We start from the raw sequence: 26080 nt of genomic DNA, 5'->3' as shown, positions 1-26080 counted from the left end.
CATGAGTTTTGGTGATTATAATCAAAATGTACACATATGTCAAAACTCATCAAATTGTACACTTTAAATAAAAACATTAAAATATTAGTATTTTATTGTTATTTAAAATGCTTTTTAAAATCCACTTACTAATGAACATGGCAATAATGAACTGCAGAGCCTGATTTAAGAACATGAATGCAACCCCAGCACACTGGAATTTTTACAAATTTTATTTTATTTTACTTTGTTTTATTTTTGAGATGGATTCTGGCTCTGTCACCCAGGCTGGAATGCAGTGGCACAATCTCGGCTCAATGCAACCTCTGCCTCCCAGGTTCAAGAGATTCTTCTGCCTCACCCTCCTAAGTAGCCCGGACTACAGGCACCTACAACCATATCCAGCTAACTTTTTTGTTTTTTTAGTAGAGATGGGGTTTCATCATGTTGACCAGGCTGATCTTCAACTCCTGGCCTCAACTGCTCTGCCCAACTCTGCTTCCCAAGTACTGGGATTACAGGCAGGAGCCACCAAGCCTGGCCCACAACTTATATCTTAAAATGTGCATAGAGGTAACAATACTTGTAAATGTTCAATAGATCGGCCTTTAGCAAGCACAGAGTTTGGAGAGGAAAATAAAACAAATAAATCATTCAGCTGAAACGGGCTGGAGTAGAAGTAGAAAGCAGATTGGTCCCAAAATTAATAGAAATGAGTGAGTACCCAGCAAAATACCCAGGAAAGGCTGCCAATAGGCAAGGCTAGAATTATGGAAGTCTGCCACCAGAGGTTTCATTTATCCACAGAAAGGTGAGCAGAGCAAATGCCTGTTCTTGCGAGCAAAAGAAATAGTAGCTGACTGTCCAAAGGCCTCCATCCAATCAGCTTGTGTCTGACTGGCATAGACATGCCCTTCTCTCTGGTTAATGCACCGGCTTCTCAGCCAAGAAAATGTCATTATGTGGAATCAAGACACCTGGCAGTGCTACAACGACCAGTACAAAAGTCCAGCGCTTTCACATTCTTCTTAAGTGAGGAATCATTGGGGTTTTGCCATTCAAATATTTTTGCAGAACTGTTGACTCTGCTTATCTGTAATTTCAGCCACAATCAGAACTGACTGTAACACACCACACTGAGAAACTGAAAATTCTTGTCAAGACATGAAAGATTTTTTTTCAAAGCCCAACAGTTTATACGTTCTTTTCAAATACACATAAAAGATATATCTGCAAAATGCCCTTGTGTTTAAGCCACAAAGGGAGTCTCAATAAATTTCATAAAAATTGATCTCATATTGATGATTGTATAATAAAATAAATCTACTCAGAAAACGTATTATCCAGCCCCTATACATTTAGAAACCTAAAAACACCCAGCAGTGTATAAATGTACAGAGGTAGCTCATGCCTGTAATCCCAGCACTTTGGGAGACTGAAGGGGCGGATCACCTGAGGTCAGGAGTTCGAGACCAGCCTCCTGGGCAATATGGTAAAACTCCATCTCTACTAAAACTACAAAAATTAGCCAGGTGTGGTGGTACATGCCTGTAATCCCAGCTACTCAGAAGGTTGAGGCAGGAAAAAATTTCTTGAACCCAGGAGGCAGAGGTTGCTCTGTCATCCAGGCTGGAGTGCAACAGCGCAAGCTCAGGAGCCAAAATGATGCCACCACACTCCAGCCTGGGTGACAGAGCAAGACTCTGTCTCAAAGAAAAAAAAAGACCTAAAAGACCTTTCTATTTAATGGGTTAAACAAGAAATCAAAGTAGCAACTACAAAACATTTAGAACCAAATGACAGTGAAAGCACTATGTGTGATATAGACGAACGCACCATGTGTGGTATTTGGATGGACGTTTATAACCATGTACATTAATACGCTAGAATTGCAAATTTAAAAATCGAGAAAAGAGTGAACTAAACATTCACCTGAAGAACTTAGAAAAAAAAACAACAAAACAGAGCCAAAGATCATTGAGAAAAAAATAAAAACTGAAATTAAATAGAAAAAGTGCTAGAATTGACCTGCAAAGACACAAGCTGGGTCTTTGAAAAGACACCAGAATACACACATTTCAGCGATTGTGATTCAGAAAAACAAAGAAAGAAGTGACAAGTAAACAGTATTAGCAGTGTAAAGGATGACATACCAATGGGCACTGCCAGGATTTAAAAATCAAAAGAGATTACAGTGGACTTTACGTACTACTAAACTTTAAATCCTAAATGAAATGCAGTTTCTAGATGGATTTATTGAATGTGGCCCAAAACAAACTTTAAAACTTAGAAACTAATTACCATAAAAGGAATTTCAATAGTAGCCAAAGTTCTATCACAAGAGAAAGAAAAAAGAGAAAAACAGCTACTCGGGAGGCTGAGGCAGGAGAATTGCCTGAACCCAGGAGGCGGAGGTTGCAGTGAGCCGAGATCGCGCCATTGCACTCCAGCCTGGGTAACAAGAGCGAAACTCCGTCTCAAAAGAAAAAAAAAAAAAGAGAGAAAAAAGCCCCAGGCCCATAGAGTTTGACAAACAAGTTATCCCAGCTCCTTAAACAATAGACTTCTTCTTCAGCAGTAAAAATAAAAAGCTACCTGACTCCTCTTGCAAAATTATTGTAATATTGACGTCCAATTCAAATAAACATAGCGCATGCAAGAAAATGCAAATCATACTTCACTTAGGAAAACAAATATAAAAATCCTTCATAAAATATTAGCAAGTCAATGTAGCAATGTAGTAAATGGATAGTAAGTGAATAACTGGCGAGTATCTGGGGAGGCAGAACAATTTTCAAAAGAGCCCTAGACTAGGAGTTTGAGTCCTGACTTACTGGGTAAAGGTTATCAGGATACATAACCCTCAGTTATGAGCCTCAGTTTTCAATATTACAGTTAGATAGAGCCACCATTTGTTGAATACTTAGTCTGTCAAGAACTTCGCTGAATGCTCTACATGGATTACATTAATTTAATTCCATGATGAACACACACAAAAAAAAATCCCTGAACAGCCAACACAATCATGAGCAAAAAGAACAAAGCTGAAGTTACCACACTATATGATTTCAAACTATGCCACAAAGCTGTAGTAATCAAAACAGCATGGGACTGTCAAAAATAAACAAAAAACAGATACACCAGCCAGTGGAACAGAATAGAGAGCCCAGAAATGAACCTATGCATGTATAGTCAATTACTTTTCAACAAAGATGCCATGGATACACAATGGGAAAAGCATTATTTCTTTAATGAATCACATTGGGAAAACAAGACATCCACATATAAAAAATTAAATTGGACCCTTATCTCATATCCATATACAAAAATCAACTCAAAATGGATTAGACTTAAATATAAGACCAGAAACTGTAAAACTACTAGAAGAAAATGTAGGAGAAAAACTATATAGCATTGCTCTAGGCAATTACTTTTTTTATTTGACCCCAAGAGCACAGGCCACAAAAACAAAAATAGACAAATCGAATTACATCAAACAGAATAGTTTCTGCACTGCAAAGCAAACAACAATATGCGGAGACAACCTATGGATTAAAAGGAAATATCTGCAAGCCTACATCCAATAAGGAGTTAATATCTAAAATACAGAAAACGCTTGAACAAGTCAACAGCAAGAAAGCAAACAAACAAAATTGAAAAATGAGCAAGGCTGAGCACGGTGGCTCATGCCTATAATCCCAACACTTTGGGAGGCCAAGATAGGCAGATCACTTGAACCCAGGAGTTAAAGATCAGCCTGGACAACATTGCAAAATCCCACCTCTACAAAAAATACAAAAATTAACTGGGCATGGTGGCATGCACCTGTAGTCCCAGCTACCTGGGAGACTGAGGTGGAAGGATCACTTGAGCCCAGGAGGTTGAGGCTTTAGTGAGCCATGATCATGCCACTCCACTCCAGCCTGGATGACAGAGCAAGACCCTGTCTCAAAAACTAAAACTAAATAAATAATGGGCAAGCAATTTTTCATATATTGGTTGGCCATTTGTATGTCTTCTTTTGAGGCATTTCTCAAGAGAAGACATACAAATGGCCAGCAGATATATGAAAAAAAATGCTCAGTGGGGTGCTGTGGCTCGTGCCTATAATCCCAGCACCTTGGGAGGCCAAGGTGGACAGATTACGAGGTCAGGAGATCGAGACCATACTCTCCAACATGGGGAAACCCCATCTCTACTAAAAATACAAAAATTAGCTGGGGATGGTGGCACATGCCTATAGTCCTACCTAGGCAGGAGTCTGAGACAGGAGAATCACTTGAACCCAGGAGTCAGAGGCTTCAATGAGCTGAGATCGCACCACTGCACTCCAGCCTGGGCCACAGAGTGAGACTCCGTCTTAAAAAAAAAAAAAATGCTCACATCACTAGTCACTAGGGAAATGCAAATTAAAACCACAATGAGGTCATCTCACACCTGTCAAAATGGCTATTATCAAAAAGACAGAAGGTAACAAGTGTTAGCAAGGATGTGGGGAAAAGAGAACCCTTGTACTATTGGTGGAAGTGTAAATCATATGGCCATATGGAAAACTGCAGGGAGGTTCCTCAAACAACTGAAAATAAAAGTGCCATATGATTCAGCAATCCCATTTCTGGATACTTACCCAAAAGATCTGAAACTATTTTGTCAAAGAGACCTCTGCATTCCCATGTTCACTATAGCACTATTCACAATAGCCAGGATATAAAACCAGACCAAGTGTCCATGACCCTTAGCTAGCTTGGCTGCAGCTTCCTTTGGCTTCCTAAAACCTGCCCCTGCCACTCCTACATAGGAGCTGCTGTGCCTGTATTTGCAGAGAACAAAATGTGCCTGCGAATTTATCCCCCACCCCTGGACCAGCAGAAAATAAATGACAGTGCAAGTTTCCAAGAGCCCAGCTCCCTTGCCTCCAGGCAGGATAACTCTGAGGGGTAACTTCGACCCCTTGTGCCCCTGTGGAATCAGCCTAGGCTTTGCCCAAAATCACACATTGCTTGGCTTCTTTCCCTTTTTTGTCCTTCTTCTCCCACTTCCTTACGAGTTTTTCTGAGATCCCTCCCTTCCTAAATCACTTGCACAGCACAGTGATTTGCACTATTTTTTCTTGAGACAGAGTCCCATTCTGTTGCCCAGGCTGGAGTTCAGTGGCATGATCTCAGCTCACTGAAACCTCCACCTCCCAGGTTCAAGCAAGTCTCTGCCTCAGCCTCCTGAGTTTCTGGGATTGCATGTGCCTGCCATCACACCTGGCTAATTTTTGTATTTCTAGTTTCACCAGGTTTCACCATCTTGAACTCCTGACCTCATGATCCACCCACCTCAGCCTCCCGAGGTGCTGGTATTACAGACATGAGTCACTGTGCCTCGCCGTGATTTGCACTATTGATGCAAGACAGGCAAGCCCCAAACTGGGGCTTAGCCCAGGAGGGTTCTTGGCTTCATCCAGGACAGGGTTGAAGAGCAAGCCAGTGGTATTAGACAGCAGCTTTTATTGAAGTGGCAGTGCACATCAGCAGCAGAGAGACCGCTTCTTGCTGAGCAGGGCTACCCCATAGACAGTGTGCCCAGAATACCTAGTTCTGTAGACATTTTTATACCAACTTTTAATTATATGAAAATTAAGGGGCAGTTTATGCAGGAATTTGTAGGACAAGGGTGGTAATTCTAGGTCACCAGGTTGTTGCCGTGGAAAAGGGTAGTAACTTTTGGGTGTTGCCATGGCAATGGTACACCACCAGGGCACACTGGTGGGCACATCTTTTGGAAAGCTGCTTCCACTCATTCCCTGTTTTAGCTAGTCCTCAATTTGGTCCAGTGTCTGAGTCCCAGAGTTGAGTCCCACCTCCTGAGTTGAGTCTTGCCTCTTATCTCACTATGTCCACTTAGCTAAGCTAGAACCACATAACCCAGAATTCTCTTCCCTATACAGTTCTGGATTAGGTTTGGCCACAGGAGAATTTAGCATCCAATGGGGAGGGCAAGAGTGAAGCAGCACCCAAAGGCAGGTGAGGAGCATGCAGTGTTGCAGCTCACCTATATTGTCATTGGTTCCCAGGCGTACCTGGTTGGTGAGGGGTGGTGACCAGGTCCACAGTGTTAGGAACAAACAGTTCCTCTTCAAAAGGTTTAACTCCCTTGTCCTTTGTTCTGTTCTATATGTAACGTTTCTTGCCTGACCTGCCAAGCTTGGAACCGACCCACACTGCCCTGCTTTAAGTAATTAGGTACAAACAGTTAACTTCATAGTTCTTTGTCCTATTGTAACCCTGTACCCAACCTCCCTCCCTTAATTAGGAAAAATGTTAAATCTAGCCAATTGGCATCAGTTTAGATTATGGGGTATGACCCCAACCCAGAGTGGAAGGACACAGAAACAGGAACTGTGTTAGGAAATAAGAACCCCTGCTTTCCTTTGTTTGGTGTGCTCTTGCCACTGCTCTGTATGCAAGAAGCATCCTCTGCAGCAGTAAATTTGCCTTGCTGAGAAACTTTTCCTTTTTGAATGTCAGTTCTTTTGTTCAACACTTGACATTAAGATTTATTTCCAGCTACTCCAGCTCCTGCCAGCCCTCCCACTTCAGCCTCTTCCCTTTCAGTTTCTCCTCCTTCAGTATCTCCACTTCCTGGCCAAGGTAAGTGTCTAAAACCCATGATGACAGGCACCACCTTCCCCTACAAGAGACTCCACATCATGGAAGTCGGAGGCATGCAAGTGGTTAAGAAACCAACGTGAGTTCCAGCTCATCCCCATAGGATTCAGTTCTTCCTTCCCTCCTCTGTTCTACACCCATCTTTCCTTCCTCTCTGCCTGCTGTGCTGACTTCAGGCCCAGTACCAGACACAGAAACAATGACCATAAACAATTCAACCATCTCTCGTGATTGTGTTTGGTCACAATGCTGTAATAAATCCCTTATTCCCTATTACTCCTTGTAGATCTGCTTCTCTGATTGAACCTTGCCTGATAGACACAGGAAACTTCAGGCTCTGCTTCTAGGGAATATGACCCAAGACAATTGGGTTTTTCGTTTTTTTTGCTTTTGAGACAGTGTCTCATTCTGTCACCCAGGCTGAAGTGCAGTGGTGCAATCTCAGCTCACTGCAACCTCTACCCACCCCAGGGTTTAAACAATTCACCCACCTCAGCCTCCTAAGTAGCTGGGACTATGGTGCACACCACCATGCTGGGCTAGTTTTTGTATTTTTTGGTAGAGACATGGTTTCACTATGTTGGCCAGGCTGTTCTTGAACTCCTGACTTCAAGTCATCCATCTACCTTGGCATCCCAAAGTGCTGGGATTATAGGCATGAGCACCTAGTCACCTAAGACACATTGTTTAATAAATTATAGGCATGAGGGCCCAGCCACCTAAGACACATTGTTTAATAAATGATGGGCTTTGCGACTTACCAAGGCTGAGTGGTTATTCTGGGCAATGCTGGACCTCAGTCCAGGTCTGCATGACTAAAGGCCATGTTCTATTCCCTAGAGCATGCAGCCACTGCATATACTGAGCCATGCCAAAGCAATGGATTCAGAGGGACTTCTGGCTCACTGTCATCTAGTGTATATTGGCACAATTCCTCCAGATGTATAAATATTATATTCAGTACTTAAATTTATTAAATTCAGCATGCCCAGCCTACACGCTGGCAACAAGAGGGAATTACCATTGGTGAGAATCAGGCAACAGGGAGTCTGAGGGCAGAAACTGACTAATTCTCAGCCCAGGTGCTCTTGTCGAATATTGATAGCTGGTCTGAAGTCTAAATAGAATATCTCTGGCTCTTCCCACACTAGCAGGTGTTTCTCACTCCCGGCGCCTGAAATGTGTGTGCCTTCTCAGACTATAAAAATAGGCACCTCTCATATTTCTATATAGGAACACTTAGAAACAAACATTTGGAAAGCTGTATACATCTTTACATCTTTTTTTTTTTTTTTTTGAGACAGAGTTTCACTCTTGTAGCCCAGGCTGGAGTCCAGTGGCTTGATCTCAGCTCACTGCAACCTCCACCTCCCGGGTTCAAGCAGTTCTCCTGCCTCAGCCTCCCAAGTAGCTGAGATTACAGGTGCCTGCCACCATGCCCAGCTAATTTTTTCTTTTTTTGTATTTTTAGTACAGATGGGGCTTCACCATGTTGGCCAGGCTGGTCTCAAACTCCTGACCTCAGGTGATTCACCTGCCTCAGCCTCTCAAAGTGCGAGGATTACAGACGTGAGCCACTGGGCCTGGCCTCTTTATATATCTTATATGAAGTTATTCCACTTTTACAAAAGTCTTGCTAAGTCGGCTGTATGAGCCTAGATATTTGTGTATCTATAAAGTTCTGGTGCTGATGCTCTTAAGTTTTTTCCTTTTTTTGAGACAGAGTCTCACTCTGTTACCCAGACTGGAGTGCAATAGTGTGATCTCAGCTCACTGCAACCTCCACCTCCTGGGTTCAAGTGATGCTCCTGCCTCAGCCTTCTGTGTAGCTGGATGCCCTTAAAATTATCTGTTCCAGAGAAAAGTAGGCAGAGGCAGGACAGCTGTGATCAAGCATTGCTTTGCTTGAGAGCTCTTCACGAAACAAATGTGTAAATATTCAAATTGCTTTCTGTTTTTCAGTCCCTAAATGTTATAGATTACATTAAATCCCTAAATATCAAAATTTAAGTAGAATATTGGGAACACCTCAAATTAAATTTGACTTTTCTAATTTTATAAATTATTACTACCAAATATTTTTTATCTATACAAATTTTTAATAATCCCTCTTGCACGTAAACTTTATTCTCAGTAGATCCAAATAAGTTCTGTAGATAATGTTATTTTTAAATTGTTTTTATTCTAGGACTTCAAAAACACATAATGTATTTCTTTTTAGTGTTGTGTAACTTGAGACTGATAATCTGTTGTTAGAAAATATCACAAACCTTATTATTTATAGACAATATCTTGGTGGAATGGTAAGTGATGAAAAGGTTTTCTTTCCTAAGATTATGATTCACATTTGAGGGCTATAAAAAGGTACTAAAGCAAAAGAAAAAAAAGAACATTTTTCTAAAGACAAGGGAAAAAAAAGCATAAGTTAAAACTGATTTTCTAAAAAATACAGACAAAATTTTGTTTTTTTGAAATGGAGTTTTGCTCTTGTTGCCCAGTTTGGAGTGCAATGGCATGATCGCAGCTAACCTCAACCTCCACTTTCCGGGTTGAAGTGATTCTCCTGCCTCAGCCTCCCAAGTAGCTGGGATTATAGGCATGCACCACCACACCTGGCTACTTTTGTCTTTTCAGTAGAGACGGGGTTTCTCCATGTTGATCAGACTGGTCTCGAACTTGAGACTTCAGTGATCTGCTTGCCTCAACCTCCCAAAGTGCTGGGATTACAGGCGTGAGCCATCGTGCCCGGCCCAGACAAAACATTTTTAAATTACTTTTTGATAAATAACAAATACAGTTGTCCCTTGTTATTCATGGAGAATTGGTCCCAGGACTCCCTGCCTCCCTATACATTAATACCCAAATTCCTTGATGTGCAAGTGCCTTGTATAAAATGCTGTAGTATTTGAATATAACCCATGCACATCCTCCCATACACTTTAAAGCATCTCTAGCTTGCTTATAATACACAACACAATGTAAATAGTTGTTAAAGTATTGACTTTTATTTAAACTTTTACTGATAATTTTTTCACATTTTATTCACTCTGAAATTATTTTATTTTTATATTGTTATTTTTTGTGGGTTTTCCTTTTCAGTATTTTCAAACCACAGTTGAACCCACTTATACAGACCCATGGAGGGCTAACTGTACATTTATATCTATCTAAATTTATATCTAAATATATCTAGGTAGATATAAATATAGATAATCTGCATATATAAATCTATGTAGATATAGATAGATCAATAAACATAAAAGCAAGAAGCTTCTATGAAACAAAAGTAGGGAGCTATAAAGGTAAAGGCAGAAATGCAGAACAAAAAGCCAAAAAAAAAGAATTCAAGGAAATTTAAATTCTAATAAAATAGTTAAAATCCACATTGGAGATAATTTAAAGCAGAAAGGACATCAAAAAATTATAAGTGGAAAAAAAAGCAAGCTTTAGGCTGGGTGCGGTGGTTCATGCCTGTAATTCCAGCACTTTGGGAAGCCGAGGCGAGCAGATCCCTTGGAGTCAAGAGTTCAAGACCAGCCTGGCCAACATGGCAAAACCCCATCTCTGCTAATAATACAGAATTAGCTGGGCATAGTTGTGGGTGACTGTAATCCCAGCTACTCAGGAGGCTGAGGCACGAGAATTGCTTGAACCCGGGAAGGGGAGCTTGCAGTGAGCCGGGATCGCACCATTGCACTCCAGCACTCACTCCAGCCTGAGCAACAAAGCGGGACCTTATCTCAAATAAAAAAACCTCTTCACTTTAGATTGAAAACTTTTACCCAGGAATAAAAGTGAAATGTGTAGACACAACCTGTCACGATTTATTTTGTCTGCTTTCCCAGATACCAACATTTGACATTAAATGTTGCCCACCACACACATTTAAATCTAGAATTCACAAGGTAATATTTTCTTGCTGATGCAGTATTTATACAGTAGCTGGGAAGTTTTTTCATTCATTTTTATTTTAAAAGCAATGTAAGTTCATGATAAGAAAGTCAAACGGAATCGAAAAGCATATACTGAAGTACAAAGTTCTGACCCTAAAACCCACTGCTTATTTCAACCCCCAGAGGTCATTGCAGTGGTTAAAGTCAACAGATCTTTATTCCAGGGTTTTTCTTTGCAGTCACATGCAACTACCCCTTACTGTTTTGTTTTTATAAAAATGGGGCCATACTATTCATTACTGTTTTGCAACTGCTTTTTCCAATATACAATAAAACATATTGAATATCTTTCCACATACAGGTTTTCACGGCTGTCTGATATTCTGCTTTTCAGAGATGGATGAAGAAATTTTAACTACTCTACTATTCTTGGACATTTAGGAGAAATATCCAAGAAATAACAATAGTCCACACAATGGTATAATGAATACACATCTTCATATACAACGTCCCCACTAGAATGTAAGTTCCTTGCCTGCTTTGCCCTCTAATAAACTCCCAGCACTTAGAGCAGCACATGACACATTGGGTGCCCCATAAACATTCACCAGATGACTATATGTATATATTTATCTGTACATGTATTTAAAATTTCTATGTAGATTGACCAATCGCCTTCCAAAAGGATTGTTTTACCGTATATTCCTATCTATGGTTTTTAAATTTTGTTTTGTTTCAATCAGCTGGGGACATTATCTGATCAAACAGGCTTAACACAACACAAATTCATCATCTTCCAGTTTGGGGGTAAGAAGTCCAAAGGGGGTCAGCGGAGCTGCAGTCCTCCTGGGAGCTCTCAGGGAGAATCCATTTCCTTGCCTGTTTCACCTGGTAAAGGCTGCATTCCTTGGTTCAGTGCCCCTTCCACATCACTCTGACCTCGGCTTCCCGTCTCATCTCTGAATCTGACCCTCCTACCTCTCTCTCTTTTTTTTTTTTTTTTTTTTTTTGAGATGAAGTGTCACTCTGTCATGCAGGCAGGAGTGCAGTGGCGCACTCCCGGCTCACTGCAACCTCCACCTCCCTGGTTCAAGTGATTCTTCTGCCTCAGCCTCCCAGGTAGCTGGGATTACAGGCACATACCACCATGCCCGGCTAATTTTTTGTATTTTTAGTAGAGACGGAGTATCACCATGTTAGCCAGGATGGTCTCGATCTCCTGACCTTGTGATCTGCCCTCCTCAGCCTCTCAAAGTGCTGGGATTACAGATGTGAGCCACCGCACCTGGCCCCTCTCTCCTTCTTTATAAGCACGTTGGTGATACACTGAGCCCACCCGGATAATCAGTATAATGTCCTCATCACCAGAACCTGAATATAATCACATCTGCAAATGCCCCTTTGCCACGTAAGATAACAGACCAGCTCCAGGGATTAGGATGTGAACCTCTTTGGGAAGCCGATATTCTGCCTACCACAGCTTGGGAATCAGGTTTGAATTTCAGCCTTGTCATTTCAATCTTCATTTTCTAAATATGTGTTGAGTACCATATCCTGAAATAGACCTAAGAAACACACTAGCCCCTTAGCCTTGACCAAGTTATATAACCTCCCTGTACCTCCATTTTTCTCACTTGCAGAACTGAAGAGATTAATATCTGCCTCTCAGGAAACGCCATATGTAAAGTGTCTGCAGGCATCCCTTTCCACTTAAACAGCATTCAGAAATTAGATGCTGTTTTCATCTTGACAAAATATAAGGAAAATACCGGATTAAGCAGTAAAGAGGTAGAGAAACCGATCCGCTTTGAAACGGCTGCTGTGAATGTGAATTGGTATAGGCTCTCTGGAGGGCAGTGTGGCAAAGTGCTTGTAATGAAAAGCCTTACAAAGGTTTTTCTCTTTATCCCAGTGATTATTCATTTCTAGACGTGTATCTGACGGCCATGGTCGAATTTACATACAAAGATATTTAGTGAGATATTATTTGTAATACTGGAGGGGAAAAAGCAGAAACAAACTAAACATCCTCTAATAGCAATTAGGGAAATAAATGCATCTACATTATGGAAATCTCATCAGCCATATAAAAGGACTTTGTAAAATAATACGAAGCATCATGTTCAGAGGTTTGCCAAATGTTAATGACAAAGTTGGGGGTTTAAAGCAGTGATATTAATTACATCACACCGGTAAAAGAACTGTGGACGAGAGAATGTGTGTACAGACAGGAAAAAAAGGACTAAATGAAATAGATTTCATGATGTTAACAGTGGTTATTTCCACGTAATGGAATCAAGTGATTTTCATTTTTGCTTACTTGTATTTTCTATTTTCTAATCATAAAGGTGGGAGGTTCTATACAAAACCATTCCTCTACTAGTTCAATGATCAGGCATTTCTAGGTATAGAGCAAAGACTGCGGGAGGTGTCCCTCTAGTGGAAGGAGGGATTTTTAAAAATAGTTTATTGTACCTAAGTCTTTTGGAGGCAAACAGGAATCTGAAGTTGGTAAATGATTCTGCTTATTCCACAGGCACTGAACTCCAGCCTGTCTCGAAAAAAATAAAAATGAAAAGAGAGATGGGGACCAATTGCAAAAGGAAAGCCCACAAACCACCCTAGGAAACAGGTGCTACTAACTCTAGGCGCATTTGGAATATTGACCATTAACTTTTTCAACTGTCGATGTCAGGGGATTAGGCTCCTTAGGCTAACTTTCTCTCCCCTTCCTTTTTGTCAGCTCGCGTTCGTTCTAGGTCTAGGGTACCGGGTGATGTGGAACCTCAAGAGACGTGGATGGAGCCCGATGTCTGCAAGCTACACCGATAGGGGGCACCAGCCTCTCCAGGTGACTCTACGAACCTTCGGCTCCACTCGGCTCCTCTTCGGCTGAGTTCGGCCGACGCTTGCCTCCTCAAGCTCGGCTCTCTTCGGCTTTCTGAGAGCACGCTCGTCCTGGTCTCGGCTCCTCTTCGGCTGCGTTCGCCCCACGATCGTCTCAGTCTCGGCTCTCCTTGGCTTTTTTCGGCTGGATTTCGTCCTTTCGGACTCGGCTCTCTTCGGTTAAGTTCGGCCTACTCTCGTCTCGGACTCGGCTCCTTTCGGCTGCATTCGGCTGCGCCCCGGAAGAGCCTCCATGGAGCCGGTACTGCCGGTTAGACAGTCGGCCATGGCGCCGCTGCTGGAGTACGAACGGCAGCTGGTGCTGGAACTGCTCGACACTGACGGGCTGGTAGTGTGCGCCCGCGGGCTCGGCGCGGACCGGCTCCTCTACCACTTTCTCCGGCTGCACTGCCACCCAGCCTGCCTGGTGCTCGTGCTCAACACGCAGTCGGCCGAGGAGGTGCGGCCGCGCTGGCGCGGGAGTGAGGGGACCCCGAGAATGTTGGGGGGCATCCTGAGCGGATGCGAGGTCTCTGACAGGGATAGAGGGGCTCTGAGGGAGGATTCAGACCCCTGACACTACGCGATGACACAGAGGATGGGAGGGGTCGCCAGGGGGATGCAGGTCCCTCACACTGCGGGGACACAGACGTATGGGAGGGGTCGCGAGGAGTATACCGGTTGCTCACACTGCGGGGACACTGAAAAGAATAGGAGGAGCCCCGAGAAGGCTGCTCGTCCCCCTGGCAGGAATTCAAGAACGCTAAGAGGAATGCAAGGGGGATGAGAGATGCAAGTGCCTGATAGCGTGCTGGGACTCTGGGAGGGTTGGGAGGGGTCCCGAGAAGGACGCAAGTCTTTGACCAGAGTTCAGGAATACTAAGAGAAATGGGAGTGGTCCCCAGGGGATGCGGGTCCCTGACACCTTGCAGGCGCAGTAAGATTGATGGAAGAGGAAGTTGCCCCCACGGTTGTCTCATTCTCGGCTCTCCTCGGCTATGTTCGGCTAGCTAGAGAATGGGGCAAGTCCCTGACAACACCAAGAGGGATGGGAAGGGTCCCCGGAAGGATGCAGGAGTCCCCTGGTAGGAGTGCAAGGGCACTGAAAGGTGGAGGGACTCTGAGCAGTAGGAGACGATCGGAGGCCCCTGCAGGGTAAGGGGAGATGTCGAAAGGAGGCTCTGAATAGGATAACGGGAGAGTCCTTCAGTTGGCTATCAAGGGAGTTTCTGGGGGCAGAAGGGTGGTCTCTGAAAGGGAACAGTGGCGGGAATGGAAGGGTCTCTGAGGGTGATGGGAAGACATGAAAGGAGATAGTGAGACTGGAAAAAACCTAATAGGGAAGAGGAGGGAATAGGGTATTCGCCAAGGCTGTGTTAAAAAGGCCATAGGGTCAGAAAGGAATTGGAGCTGGAAGCTGAGGATGTTGGCAAAGGTTAACTGCAATATTGGAGAATGGAAAACACAGGAAGGTGAAATGGGGCTACACCTGGGGCTGGGGGTTGTTGAGAGGGGACACAGCTTGGTCTGACTAGTCTGATGATCCCCTAGATAGATCAGGTGGCCAGGAGAAAAATGTCAGCTGAGAAGAGTGACCACAGTCTCTCTGAGGGCAGGGACCCTGTTTGATTCATCTAGGTATCCCCAGTGTTTGATATAGAGCCTAAGGCACCACACGGTGCCTAGTAAAGGTGGTTTTGAACTGAAGATGTAAATAAACCCAGCCAAGGACCCCACTGACATGACGTCCCTATAGGATGGATCAGGACAGAATTAATAGTCTAAAACATTGTCTGGGGAAGGATTCCCTCGTTATCTTCTCATACAGTGCATTTGGCTATAAGTCTGGCTTTGGTGGGAGGTATTTTCTAGGTAGTAGAAATCTTTTAATCCGGGCTTCTAAAAGTTTGAGGTTTTGTGTGTGTGTGCATGTGATATTGTAGTTGAGTGGTGAGAATGACTGAAGTACAATTATTCCTTAGTGTAAACCCCCAAACAAGAAAACCTCATCAAATGTAGGCTGCTTGGTTGAAGTTACTATAAAGAAGTAACTCAGGGCTGGGCGCGGTGGCTTACGCCTGTAATCCCAGCACTTTGGGAGGTCGAGGCGGGCAGATCACAAGGGCAGGAGATCAAGACCATTCTGGCTAACACAGTGAAACTCCATCTCTACTAAAAATTAAGTTAGCCGGGCATGGTGGCCTGCGCCTGTAGTCCCAGCTACTCGGGAATCGCTTGAACGCGGAAGGCGGAGGTTGCAGTGAGCCAAGAGCGTGCCATTGCACTCCAGCCTAGGCAACAGAGCAAGACTCCATCTAAAAAAAAAAAGAAGTAAGTTAGTTTGTATATTCATTATTAAGTTCATTATCTCAGAGAAAGATAGCCATTATTTTAAATATCTGCAACCTATTAAAAACTGCCCTGTATTAAATAGTCTACTAATCAAGTTTGATTTGATTTAGGAGTACTTTATCAATCAACTGAAGATAGAAGGAGTTGAACACCTCCCTCGCCGTGTAACAAATGAAATTACAAGCAACAGTCGCTATGAAGTTTACACACAAGGTGGTGTTATATTTGCAACAAGTAGGATACTTGTGGTTGACTTCTTGACAGATAGAATACCTTCAGATTTAATTACTGGTAAGAATTGAAATCTTATTATTTGTATGTAAATTTGTACTTTTTTTAAAGTACAATTTCCATTTTATTTCTCTCCAGAAGATAGTCTTGTCTTCAGTCTTGAAGGACTCTGCTCCTTACATGGGCTTTGGTGGGGATTATGGGGCACCACCTGCAGGTCTGCATTGGGGTGGGGGTGTTCGGTCCTTTCGGGCTTCACGAGATCAATTCCTGACTACTGTACGGTGAATTGCACAGCTCACACAGTAATGCAGCTTCGCATACAGCTTGGGAAGCACATAGGCATTGAAGATGCTCGCTTCAGAAACGTCCCTTCCTGCTGTGACCTCCAGTGTGTTTCAAATGACGAATTTCTTAATGACCTTGTCCTTGGGTGTGAATCAGGCACAGTTTATGCAGTGAATAGGCTGCACATGGCTGCGGCCCTTTTTGGCACAACTGTCATTCCTTCTTTTCTTTGTCATCTTGGAGGGATGGACTTGGAGAGAGTAAATTTGTATATTTTTATTTTTGTCTGTCCCCTCTGCTAAATGCTCTGCTAGAACCTTCTAGTGGGCACTACTGGATCCTTTTGCTCAACATTGCACTTCCAACTTTTAGCATGATACCTGACACAGTAGATGCTCAATAAATACCTGTGAGCTAATAAGTAACTAAATGTAAGATGGACTTTTTCTTGTTTTCTAAGCTCTTACTCAGTAAATACTTGTAATTCATTAGCATTTACTTTTAGAACTTAATCAGATTTTAGATGTTCATAATCTTTGTATATATCTTAAAATATTTAGCTTTCCACTATAAGATTTTTTTTGCATTATTTGAAATTAAGTAGTTGCTTGCTTATTTTGGGGAAAAATGATTTTAGCTAGAATTAAATAGAAAAGAGATTCATTTTTATTATCCCTTCAAAAATGTTTTCTGATGTCCCCAAAGCTAATGTAGGAGCCGTGCCTACGTGCCCTCTTATTACACTGTATTTCTCCCCAGTCGTAGTGCTCACGACACTACATTACATTTGTGTGTTTGTCTCACTCACAAGGTAAGCTTAAGCACGAGGAAGAACCTGTTCATCCCAGGCTAAATAACTGGTACATAGTAGGTCCTCAAGACATATTTGTTGGATGAATGATGAATGGATACAGCACTGTGATCTTTAGTGAATTTTGGAGGCAGAGAGACTGTGAAATTCATGATATTACTTTCCACCATATCTGCCATATTGCTCTGAACCTAGATGACCCTCCAGAAATATCTGATGAATCAATGTATGAATGAATGCTTCATATAATTCACAGTAAAAGGATTGAAGAAGTTTGGTTACTCTTTTATAACATTTGTGATTGTTAGAAACAATATCATAGGCTCACCTGATTTTAAATTGCTAACACCCTGCTTACAAAACAAGCTCCTTAATTGTCATTAACCCTAGTTTTCTCATTTTTTAAGAAAACAGTGCCTCCTAAAGTTATAAGGATTAAGTAAAATAAAATAATTGCTTAATACAGTGCCTGGTGCACAACAAACTCTTAGTAATTGATACCAAATAAAATTAGCCTTTTATAGCCAGAAATCTTGATACATCACAAAGTCTTTTATTGTTTGCAGCTTCTTATAAGCTTGATTTTACTTTATTTTTTAAATTGATTTTTATTTTAATTGTGTTGTATTTGAAGCGACCACTAGGTGTCAGTAATGTTCTGTGACTTTCAGTTACAGTGCACCCTAATTAGGCAGAGAGTAGAGCAACGTGAATCTATGCAGTGTTGAAGTCTAGCTTATCGGAAGCTCCTAATTAAAAATGCCAAATTCCCTCCTCCTTTCTAATAAAAGCCGAGACAATAATGAAGCTGGAGCTGTTACTGATGCTTGGCTGAGTGGAATGTAAATGAATGCCAAAAATGAACTCCTTCAAATTCTTTCCTTCCCTGGGATCACTCCCCAGGACTGACCTAAGGGCAGTCCATGAAGTGCAGGTGGAAAGGCCGAATCACCAGCCCTAACTTCTTCACCTGTCACCACCATTACCCCCACAGCCTAGCCTGGGAGCCCCTGCTAACCAGAACCCCTAACATGGGAGAACTGTGTAAATACCATATCTGGTGAGATTGTACTTTGAAAAGAAGAGGACAGGAGGACGCTTTCATTGCCAAAACTGATCCCGACATCTCCAGACAGACCTAAGAACACACTTTCTGTGCAATATATATGTATTTTTCAGTTACATGTTGGATTTGTGTACCCAGTGCTGTGCCCACACTTTATATTCATTAAACAATATTTAGCTCACTAAGGGTCCTTTGTTTGGCAGGAAGGATTCTGAAGATAGGTGAATGGGACGGTATGGTGAACTCATGAGTTAGACTGCTTCTGGGTTTGAGTTATCTTCATCTTACACCAGCTGTGTATCCTTAGACAAGTTTCTTAATTCTTTCTCTTTTTTTTTTTGAGACTGAGTCTTGCTCTATCACCAGCCTAGAGTGCAGTGGCGCAATCTCAGCTCACTGCAAACTCCATCTCTATGGTTCAAATCATTCTTCTGCCTCAGTCTCCTGAGTAGCTGGGAGGAGAGGTGCACACCACCATGCCCAGCTAATTTTTGTATTTTTAGTAGAGGTGGGGTTTTGCCATATTGGCCAGGATGGTCTTGATCTTTTGACCTCATAATCTGCCTACTTCAGCCTCCCAAGTACTGTGATTACAGGCATGAGCCATGGCGCCCGGCTAGTTTCTTAATTTCTCTATGCCTCAGCTTATCGCCCATACATTGATGAAAAAGATAGCACCTTGCTCCTGGGATTATCAGGGTGAAATGAAATCTATATGTCAATGGTATCGCGGCACATAGTAAGCATTCTGTGATCTCTGCCTGTTGGTGTTACAGTGTTCCTGTTCTCAGGCAGGTTAGTGGAAGAGACTGATGAGTAGAGAAGTAATTATAGTATGGTATGAGGTACCAATGTCACAGGAACAAAACAAAATTAAAGGACACTCCTCCCATAATCTAACCTGCTTATATCATTTCTATTTTTAATTTTTTGATAAAGGGGGGGTCTTTAACGCAGTTAGGTGTTAAATTTAGTTTCTCCTTTTCTTTTTTTCTTATTATATTTTAAGTTCTGGGGTACATGTGTAGATCGTGCAGGATTGTGACATAGGTATACACATGCCATGATGGTTTGCTGCATCCATCCCCCATCACCTTCATTAGGTATTTCTCCTAATGTTATCCCTCCCCAATCCCCCGACCCCCTGCTATCCCTCTCCTAGTCCTCCCCACCCCGCAACAGGCCCCGTTGTGTGATGCTCCCCTCCCTGTGTCCATGTGTTCTCATTGTTCAACACCCACTTATGAGTGAGAACATGCAGTGTTTGGTTTCCTGTTCTTGTGTCAGTTTGGTGTGAATAATTGTTTCCAGCTTCATCCATGTACCTGCAAAGGACGTGAACTCATCCTTTTTTATGGCTGCATAGTATTCCATGGTGTATGTTTCCTCTTTTCTTTAGAAGTTCATTTTTATTATTCTTGACTTCATGTAATATTTCAATCCAGGCTAATAAAATATGGCCCCTTAGAGTCCTTGGGAAAACCCACCAACTAGGTGCAGAATATTTCTGAGTCATAAATTAGTTATGTGCATGTACTGGAGGGTTATTGAAAATGCTTTATCTATAAATGCCTAAATAACACTATTAATTTTTACCATATTTGAAAAATAATTTGCTGAGCTAGAGTAAAATTTAGCTCCATCCATCTAGACCTAAAATTTAAACATTAAAATCGTAAAATCTGAATTTAGTTTATTGAACTATTAGAAGGGTCATAAATCACTGTTAGTATCATTTGCCAGACCCTTCCAAATATGAGAACTGGATCAAAAGCATGCATGTACATTATCCTAAATATATGTTAGGTAACCGGCTTGATTTAGGTCTAAAAGACTGAGACTCATCACAGAGTAACTGAGGTTTTGATCTGGAAATGATGTCTGTATGCCTTTATGTCATCTCATGTTTCTCCCTAACTTACTACTAATCACACTGCATCAGATGACACAATATATATGAAAGATCTGGGTGAGCAGTCTCATTTCATAAATAAGGAAACATGTATCATTGTTCTTATTTTTTAGATACTGAGGTGTTATAATCACACACACCCCAAAAACGTGTATTCAGTATATCGATTAAAGGTTTTTGTTTTAGATGGACTAATTTACCTCTGAATTGACTATATTCTGATTCTGAAAATTGAATTCATCTAATAGGTGATGTAGATGTTGCCCAGACTTGCCAGAAACACCCCACCCCAGGACCTGTGCCCTCATTGTCCCCTCAGCCTGACAGGCTGGAACTCAGATGGTCACGGGGTTAGGGTTAGGGGGTCACAGGACTTGCCTTTTTCCAGCCTTTACTCAGATATCACCCTGGCAAGGCCGTCCCTCATGCATCCTCCCTCTCCTCCTTCTCTGATTCATCTTTTCTCCTCAGCACTTGTAACATACAAAGCATTTTACTCATTTATATTGTTTGTCCTCAATTCATTGAGGACAGGGATTTATGTCTGTTCTGTTCGTGGCTGTATCCCCAGTCTAGAATGGTATTTGTTCATTCTCATGTAAGTACTTAAGAAAAATGTGATGAATGAATAGAAATGAGCATACAAAGTACTTACCTGTTCTGTAATTTAAATTTTCCTTCTCCCCCTCAGGCATCTTGGTGTACAGAGCCCACAGAATAATCGAGTCTTGCCAAGAAGCATTCATCTTGCGCCTCTTTCGCCAGAAAAACAAACGTGGTTTCATTAAAGCTTTCACAGACAATGCTGTTGCCTTTGATACTGGTTTTTGTCATGTGGAAAGAGTGATGAGAAATCTTTTTGTGAGGAAGCTGTATCTGTGGCCACGGTAAAGAACTTTATGTGACAATCATTATTTGTCACGTTATGATGACATTATTTGTCATCTTTTTTGTTAGATCTACTGTAACTTAGTTGCACTTTGATGTAATATAATGTAAAATTTATTGCAATTTTATTTGATAGGGCCTAGTCAGGTTTATAACAAACGCATCTAGATATAAATATGTATTTACCAAGTTTGTGATTTTTTTTTTCAATAGAGAGCAATTTGATAGTTACTTTTCTGCTGGTCCATCAGATCCATCCAAGACAGCCACTTTTTATTCTTTCTTATACTTTTAGTGAAACTCCCAGAATCTAGAGACCCACATATACAACAGCTTTAGGCGTACTGCAGATTTATTGGCTAAGAGTACCACTTCTGCTTTGAAAATTCTCATTAGGGAAATAAAGCCCAAAGATTTTGAAGAAGTTATGTTAATTTCTAGGAAAAACGTTTTGCAACCTGTGCTACCATGTATTTTGGTTATTCTACATGTTATTTTAAGAGTAGTTATAGGCTGGGCGCAATGGTTCACGGCCGTAATCCCAACACTTTGGGAGGCCGAGGCAGGCAGATCACCTGAGGTCAGGAGTTCGAGACAGGCCTGGTCAACATGGTGAAACCCCATCTCTACTTAAAATACAAAAATTAGCCAGGTGTGGTGGCACACACCTATAGTCCTAGGTACTCTGGAGGCTGAGGCAGGAGAATCACTAGAACCCAGGAGGCAGAGGTCATAGTAAGCTGAGATCGCACCATTGCACTCCAGCCTGGGCGACGAGAGCAAAACTTTGTCTCAAAAAAAAAAAAAGAGTAGTTATAGTATTTTTTCCTTTCTTGATCATACCTTGTTTTAGGAGTCAACAAACTCTTTATGTAAATGGCCAGGAAGTAAATATTTTGGACTTTGCAGGCCATATAGTCACAATTACTCAATTCTGTTATTCCCAAAAGCAGGTGTAGACTGCTTACATGTGGATGTGACTGCATTCCAATAAGAAAAGCAAGTACAGGATTTGGCCCAGACTGCAGTTTGCTGACCGTTGCCTTTTCTGAGTAATACATTGCTTTCATTCATTGACGTTCAAAGTTTTCGAAAGCGCTGTTTAGCTTTTCATTTATTTGTTGTTTTGCTTTTCGTGTTTGTAGCATTTGTAAAAGCTGTTAAGAGTATTAAACCAAGACAAGAAATATATAGCTGCTGAAACTCTTGAAAATTGTTGAAAAATATTTGTCTCCTTAGGTTCCACGTAGCAGTAAACTCGTTTTTAGAACAGCACAAACCTGAAGTTGTAGAAATTCATGTTTCTATGACGCCTGCCATGCTTGCTATCCAGACTGCTATTCTGGACATTTTAAATGCGTGTCTAAAGGAACTAAAATGCCATAACCCGTCACTTGAAGTGGAAGACTTATCTTTAGAAAATGCTATTGGAAAACCTTTTGACAAGGTACTCTTTTTCCTTTTAAGTACAGTTTATTATGTTGTAATTTTAAAGAATGCAAGTTATTTTAATATTTGCAATGTTGTTAATAGGAATTTGCTGTTATTTTAGAATTAAATTGGAGGTCATTTAAAACATAGCTTCTTTGGTTTACTGGAAAGTAATAATTTATAGTAAAATGTGTGGATTGGCATAGAAGCATCACTGACTGTTGCAGTTATATAGTAAGTGATTATCTCAAGTACAATCAAGAAGAAAATAAATAACTTTTTTACTTTGAAATGACAACATTTGGATATCTCCAGGTAGAAGAGTTTTACATGAGAATAAATATTTCATAATTGTACATTAATTTATTTTCTCTTTTATGGAATAAAAAATAATTTGGATGGATTTTCATTACTGAGGAGTATGAAACTTGCTCTGTCGTAAAATTACATTCTGAATTAAGGAAATGGTAAGACTTTAGTTCCAGGAACTTTTATTCTAATTTTCTATTATAGATTAATATTGCAGATATATAAATGTCTACTTTTTCATTACAGATTAATATTATTACAGATACATAAATGTCTAGTATGGAATTGGAGATCCAGAAAATGCTGACTTTTTAGAAATTCTTGGCAGCTTTTTTGTCATATTCTGATAGAAGGTTCCTGTCTTTTAAACTCTGAATCAATTTCTGTGTCACTGAAAATAATTCATGGTGGTTATAAAAAAGGAAAAATTTAACTTCTTATGTCTCTGGTTCTTCAGAAGAGTCAGTTTACTATGAAATTTTGATACATAAAACTAATTTTATATATTCTGTTCCTCTATGCTTAAAGTTTCTTATAATTTAGCCCGTGGTGTTTGTTTAAATCCCTCCCAATCTTTTAATAGTATGTATATATCCCTAGAAAAATAAGCTGTAGCCTAATGTGTTTCTGTTGGAAATTTATTTATTATCCCCCTGGCTAGTAACAGTCACTGCATTGTTTTAGATATTCTTTTAGTAGCCAAATCTGAGTACAGATATAGCATGTGTCTCGTTAAAGTATTTATTTATTTATTATTATTATTTTTTTAATTGCATTTTAGGTTTTGGGGTACATGTGCAGAGCACGCAATACGGTTGCATAGGTACACACATGGCAGTGTGTTTTGTTTGCTTTCTCCCCTTCACCCACATTTGGCATTTCTCCCCAGGCTATCCCTCCCCACCTCCCCCTCCCGCTGGCCCTCCCCTTTTCCCCCCAATAGACCCCAATGTTTAGTACTCCCCTTCTCTGTGTCCATGTGTTCTCATTTTTCATCACCCGCCTATGAGTGAGAATATGCGGTGTTTCATTTTCTGTTCTTGTGTCAGTTTGCTGAGAATGATGTTCTCCAGATTCATCCATGTCCCTACAAACAACACGAACTCATCATTTCTGATTGCTGCATAATATTCCACGGTGTATATGTGCCACATTTTCCCAGTCCAGTCTATCATCAATGGGCATTTGGGTTGATTCCAGGTCTTTGCTATTGTAAACAGTGCTGCAATGAACATTCGTGTGCATGTGTCCTTATAGTAGAACGATTTATAGTCCTTTGGATGTATACCCAGTAATGGGATTGCTGGGTCATCGTTAAAGTATTTAATGTTTTGTAGATGATTTTACAAAAGAGGCATGTAGTTATATAGCCCAGTTTGTTCAGGACAGTCCCAGTATCCACCTGTTGTCCTAGAGTGATTATTAAATAGTGTATCATTTCTTTTCCACAGTGTCCTAGTTTAGACAATAAACTGTACAGTCATTCAGATACTCCTCCTGCTCATCAGTAAATTTGTTAGATAAGATTCCATGCAATGGTACTGCTGTTATATCAGGCTACGAACATCTGATAAAAAAATCAGATAATTCTATACTTAAAGTTACAGAATCAGTCTGTGAAGGAAGCATACCTATACAAAGCTGTGGATAATGTAGGTACCCACATAGTGTGTACATAAAGCTGTTCTTTGTTTTAGACCGCTTTTCAGAATCAAAAAATACTCAAACTTAGTCCATTGTTAATTTAACATATATTTTCCACTTTAGAAAAAAAAAGAAATTTTTACACCAACAAATTAAGGTACATTATTATTTAATTTGGTAATTGCTATTTCATTTGTACATGAGCATCAAATGAAAGTTTTTATTTCTTGGTTATACCTTATTTTAGAGGTCAAAAAACTTGATACTCACGTTGAAAGAACGATGTACCTCAGTTTGTTAAACCATCATGCTTGGTTTATGCCCTCTGCTTGGTCCATTTGGATCCCATATCTTTATCCATCCAGGATAGTCAGAGTCAAACTGGGCAGGAATTGAACATGTCTGAGCTACATGCTTAGACTCTGTTCATACAAACAGATAATTGATTGTCTGATGTTTATCGAGTGTATATTTGGATAATGATAGATTGACTCTATCTGATCATAGAAATTCTAGCAGTAAGTCAGTCTTCTATATTTGAAAATTTAAACATTATTATTAGAATTTTATTAATTGAAATGTTCTAGCCATTTCCTTGAATAATGTTTGGGTTTTTTTATTGCGGTAAAATATATATGGCATAAAATTTACCATTTTTGACATTTTTAGATATATAGGAAATAATCCTTTTGAAAGTATGATTTGTATTAAGAATAACTATACTGTGTAATCCCAGCACTTTGGGAGGCCGAGGCAGGTGGATCACGAGGTCAAGAGATCAAGACCATCCTGGTCAACATGTTGAAACCCCGTCTCTACTAAAAATACAAAAAAAAATTAGCTGGGCATGGTGGCGCGTGCCTATAATCCCAGCTACTCAGGAGGATGAGGCAGGAGAATTGCCTGAACCCAGGAGGCGGAGGCTGAGGTGAGCCAAGATCGCACCATTGCACTCCAGCCTTGGTAACCAGAGCGAAACTCCGTCTCAAAAAAAAAAAAAAAGAAGAACTATACTGAACATATTTTAGCAATGCAAAATTTTATTCTTATTTTAGACAATTCGCCATTATCTGGATCCTCTGTGGCACCAGCTTGGAGCCAAGACTAAATCCTTAGTTCAGGATTTGAAGATATTACGAACTTTGCTGCAATATCTCTCTCAGTATGATTGTGTCACATTTCTTAATCTTCTGGAATCTCTGAGAGCAACGGAAAAGGCTTTTGGTCAGAATTCAGGTGGGAGATTAAAATACTAATAATACTCTAAGAGCTGATTTGAATGAAGTGTTAGGTTTTGGGGGAATCAGGTGTGAAAAGTGCTATATTCAACTATATGTTATACTGAGATTTCAAATTATGTTTTATGTTCATAGCACAAGGATGTAGGTTTTATTGATAGCTAATGTTTCCGCCTACTTAACTTCTGTTCTGTATAATAATAAATATTCATATCCGTTCTGGGCAATTTTATTTCTAGAAAAGACTGTGTGTAGTACAGGCAGTCCTCAACTTAGAAATAGGTTGTGTTCTGGAAGTATAGTTGTTAAGAACTTAAAATTCATTTTCCTCAAAGCAAAAGCAAGGGAGCATGGGGTTTCATCAGCTAGAATGTCAAAGACTAAAGAGCAGAAGAGATTTGTAGGGAAATAGACATATACAGCTGGCCACCATCTTGTTTTCCTACCACTATTGTGGCCTCTGTCAGTGTTTGACTAGACCAGTGGTTTTCAGAGT

At 40.8% G+C, this 26080-nt stretch overlaps 1 protein-coding gene and 1 pseudogene across 9 annotated transcripts in view; one reads left to right on the top strand and one right to left on the bottom strand.

Annotated features, from left to right (window-relative positions):
• Window positions 1-13692: 13692 nt before the first annotated feature.
• The window catches only part of ERCC4 (ERCC excision repair 4, endonuclease catalytic subunit), a 34838-nt gene continuing 22450 nt past the window's right edge, over window positions 13693-26080 (top strand). For 7 of the 9 annotated variants that reach the window (XR_008475340.2, XR_004731716.3, XM_054242617.2 and 4 more), the window contains exons 1-5: window positions 13693-13874; window positions 15877-16057; window positions 20766-20961; window positions 22202-22409; window positions 25402-25582. Coding sequence is in view for 7 of the 9 variants with exons in the window: in XM_054242617.2 (XP_054098592.2) it covers window positions 13701-13874; window positions 15877-16057; window positions 20766-20961; window positions 22202-22409; window positions 25402-25582 (940 nt within the window). In the remaining 2 variants the exon portion in view is untranslated. Of the gene's footprint in view, window positions 13875-15598; window positions 15746-15876; window positions 16058-20765; window positions 20962-22201; window positions 22410-25401; window positions 25583-26080 lie in introns of all 9 variants that reach the window. The other 2 variants (XM_054242618.2, XM_054242619.2) reach the window with 2 other exon arrangements.
• On the bottom strand, window positions 16174-16691 carry LOC118146194 (small ribosomal subunit protein eS26 pseudogene; annotated as a pseudogene).

Source organism: Callithrix jacchus, chromosome 12, assembly GCF_049354715.1.
Source record: "Callithrix jacchus isolate 240 chromosome 12, calJac240_pri, whole genome shotgun sequence".
Classification (NCBI taxonomy): domain Eukaryota; kingdom Metazoa; phylum Chordata; class Mammalia; order Primates; family Cebidae; genus Callithrix; species Callithrix jacchus.
This window is presented reverse-complemented; position numbering and strand designations above follow the sequence as displayed.